This window comes from Mytilus galloprovincialis, chromosome 6, assembly GCF_965363235.1.
Source record: "Mytilus galloprovincialis chromosome 6, xbMytGall1.hap1.1, whole genome shotgun sequence".
Lineage (NCBI taxonomy): Eukaryota > Metazoa > Mollusca > Bivalvia > Mytilida > Mytilidae > Mytilus > Mytilus galloprovincialis.
Genome location: NC_134843.1, coordinates 87434431 through 87438507, shown reverse-complemented (window position 1 = coordinate 87438507; position 4077 = coordinate 87434431). Strand labels below are relative to the sequence as shown.

General features: G+C 30.4%; 1 protein-coding gene across 1 annotated transcript; it reads left to right on the top strand.

The window, feature by feature from the left end:
* Window positions 1–531: 531 nt before the first annotated feature.
* Window positions 532–3834, top strand: LOC143078391 (uncharacterized). Its single transcript, XM_076253266.1, has 3 exons — window positions 532–620; window positions 1250–1260; window positions 3613–3834. Exons 1-3 carry the CDS (start codon window positions 554–556, stop codon window positions 3745–3747), a joined length of 213 nt encoding a protein of 70 aa, XP_076109381.1. The 5' UTR covers window positions 532–553; the 3' UTR covers window positions 3748–3834.
* The last annotated feature ends 243 nt before the right edge of the window (window positions 3835–4077 follow it).

The window sequence follows — 4077 nt, the reverse complement described above, 5'->3', positions numbered from 1 at the left end:
AGACTTCTTTTCTATACGCCTCCAGATTTTGAGCTGATTTTTGATATGTGAGACTACTATCATGTTTGTGTCCACATGTGTTATTGAAATTGCAAAATTTTCATTTTTTTGCGATGGGTCATTCGTGTCGCTTTGAAAAATCTAGTTTTTTATGAACTTTGTTCTATTGATAACACCCAAAAGGTTCATGAAGCCAAGTAATGTTCTTTAACTGCATTGCGTTTGTTTAAAAAACATTTATTTCAACTATATTTTTCTTTTAAATAAATCAGATGATGAAATAATTTACATTTCTTGGAATACTTCCTTTCAATTTTCATTCTTGCATATAATGTGACAATGTATACAATTTATGCCATGCACTGACATTTGTATTTTAAATTTAATCTTATTGTTTCAGGAACATGTGTGTGATAATTTTTTCCTCTTGATTAGCATATCTGCAGTGAGTTGATTAAACAAAGTATATATAAAGCTAAGACAATTGTCAATAAGAATAAAGGACAATTCTCAGTAATCAGCTCCTTTCTTCAAATAGTTTGAATATAAAACAATGAATAATATCAGTGTCGCAGTGTTGGTGGCTTTAGTCCTTATTGGATCATTTGCTGTGCAAAGTGGTAAGTACTAATTTGACTGACATAAAAGAATTGTTAATGTATTCGAACCATGCTACTGTGATATCGTGACACCAAATCGCCTGCACTGCAGCCGTCCCGCTAGACCACACGACCACCTGGGCTCTCAAAAAAAGAGCTTTCGGTGGGCATGTGTTACCTTTCCACGTCAGTTTTAATCTAGCGGCGTACTACAGTACATGATAATATATATATATATATATATATATATATATATATATATATATATATATATATATATTTAATTTCTTTAGTCATTTTTTCACTTGTTTAGAGTTATCTTATTGACAATCATACATGCACCACATCTTCCTTTGTATATTGATGAAAAGGTTGTGTCATTTGTTCTCTTGTGTAGAGTTGTCTCATTGAAAATCATACCACATATTCTTTTTTATATTGATGAAAAAGTTGTATCATATTCAGAATAACGACCGATATGAATTTAAAATCTTAAAACGAATAATATTAGCTTTTTAACTCGAAAACTGAGCAATATTAATTTTTTTTAACGATATCGATTTAGTTTTGCAAATAAAGTATCAGTCATTATTTAGAAATTATTTTAGGACTAATTGAACATGCATTTTATTGCCAATGTGTTTTTTTAGATGCAGCTGATGTAAGTATAAAAATATCATAGTTAAAAAAGGAAAATAACAAGTTACACATTTTACACAGTAAACAAGATTGATAAAAATGAACAATATAGAAATAAAACACAGTGAAGAAATTTATTGTAGCTATCTCATTGACACGCATACCATATCTTCTTATTTAGGCCACACCAATTTAATTCCTTGTTCGACGGACTCGCCCTTACCTACTTTTTTCAAAACAGATTTTTAAAATTTCTTTTATATTCCCGCTTCCCGCATCCGGAAATGTAATCGTGTCCATTTCCCGCACTGTTTTTTTGTAAATATTGTAAAAAGATTTTTGCACTTGTTTTTATAATCACAATCTAACCTGTATTTATAACGATTTTAAAGATAGAAGAACACAAGTTCACTGTGTCAATATCTGTGATAATATTTGATTCAGCATGAAACCCTTTTATTCCAAATGGGAGTGCTCCGATATAAATATATAACAGAGGAAAATACCTGTACAGAACAAAACATTGGTTTCCTTCCCCATACTTATATTTCCTATCAAAATATGTTCGTTGTTAGTAATAAACTTCAAAGAACTTCGGGAAAAAATGCCTTTAAAACTGCAATTATATTGTATGCTGGCGATACAAAACTATCCATACCCTCTGCATGTTTATGCACCTGTCCTGATTGATTCAGGAGCCTGTCGTTCAGCAGTTAGATACCGTTCGTTGATGTTCATAAATATTATTTGGTACATTCCCGTTTGCATATATATAGTTAGATCGTTGGTTTTCCTGTTCGAATTGTGTACACTTATAATTTTGGGGTCCCTTATAGCTTGCTGTTTGGTCTGGGTCAAAGCCCTGCCGTACGTACTATCATGCCCTGTAATGTATTTGTTATTATCAGGTTGGGAACAATCCTCCCTCAGACAGGGCACATATGGGGTTATTTTACTGTTGTAAAAAAGAAAAAAGAAATACCAAGGACGTGCATAGTGTTACTATACAAATCCTTTGAAAAGCTTTAAAAAATTTACTTAAAAAGAGGAGAAATACATCATATTTTATATTATACAACATTACTATTCTTAAAGAGGGGTCCACTTAATTATTTGTGTTAAATGTGTTAACATGGCCTAAGTCCAGGAATATTACAAAATTCTTGGGCATGTTTTGACCATTTAATACCAGATAGATATATAGTTCTTTGGGAAACTATGAGCTCTTTTGTACGAAATAGTTTTATTTACAAAGAAATATATTGTAACTTATATTGACCCCTCATAAAAAGGATATTTTTAAAATTGAGGGGGTTGTTCCCAACCTGATTATGACTTGGATGGAGAATTGTCTCATTAATTGGCACACATACATATACCAAATCTAATTATTCAATTATTTATTGGTGAACAGGGAAAAATACTTCATAAATTAAAGAAATGTCAAAGTACAAGCGATAAATCAATTTTTAATATTGTCAAAACCTACTATTTTATGTTTACAAAAAAAAAATTATAATCGCTCGCCTTTACTTTTCAAGCTTCGCCTCAAAAATTTTTAAATTAAATATTTTTTTATTAAAATTTTCAAATCGCTCGCTCGCCCCAAAAATCCGTAGAACAAGAAATTAAATTGGTGTGGCCTTATATACATTTTATGCATTTAGAAATAATTGCAACAATTGATTGCATCTGTTTTATCTTTCGTGCATTGACTCATTAACCGATGTTTCTAATGTTTTGAAACATCTGATAATATGAACGTATTTCGGATGACCTAATAATGATCACATTAATTGTCCTTAGGTCCTACTTAATATCCATTGCATTTAAAAAACACATGGTTAGGTGTTGGGTGCTCATATACCTTGCTATACGTTTATATGTATGTCCATATTCATTATCTACCAATAGAAATATGTATCTAAATATTCCTTTTGGGTTTTGGTGTAACATTTATAATAAGTTTTTGACATTCCTATGAGGTTGATCTACTACTGTATATAGCGTGTGATGACATTTTACCCCATTTTTTAAAGAAATATTTTCTTCATGTATTCTTGTATTTTGTTTTAACAAATTAGTCTTTAGATGACGAATTTTGTGTATACAATTTTGAATACATTTGTTAAATTTTGAAAATGAGAGATCGAAAAAAAAACTATGCCTAATAAATATTTTTTTTAAAAATTTAATTGAAATGCCAGTATTTGAGTGTTATAAAATATTTACGAGAAATTGTGTCGACAAATCTGTCATTTTCTCTTTTCGTACATAATTTATCCCTGACACGTTTTTGGATATGGACTCGTATTCGTTATCGAATCTAAATCAGAATTAATTTTCACTTTTATTATCGTTATAAATATTTCAGTATTATGGTCCAAACTATGGTCCTCCAAGACGTTATGGTGGTGGCAACTACAATAGATATGGCAGACGTTATGGCGGGTATAAAGGCTGGAACAATGGTTGGAAAAGAGGTCGATGGGGACGAAAGTATTATTGAAACAAAGCCTATAACTACTTGTACAGCCATCAGTAAACTGTCAATATTGATATGAACGATATTAAATAAAGTTTAATTATTGTTTGCTCTAAAATATTATGTGTTCTTGTCAATCTTTGTATTTATGATTGATTGGTTGATTTGCCGGCACCATTGAACAAAATACAAATAATACGTTGACACCCTTTCACGAATCTAAAGACTAAAACCGTTATCTTAATACCAAAATGCGAAAATGATAGAAATTGTTTTACATTTCAAGACAAACATGTTTTCCCATCTTAATTATACCTAAGAAAATACGCAATCTTTAAAAAGAATGATATTTGG

Coding starts and splice junctions, on each gene's coding strand:
- LOC143078391 (XM_076253266.1), top strand. CDS start 554: ATGAATAATATCAGTGTCGCAGTGTTGGTGGCTTTAGTCCTTATTGGA.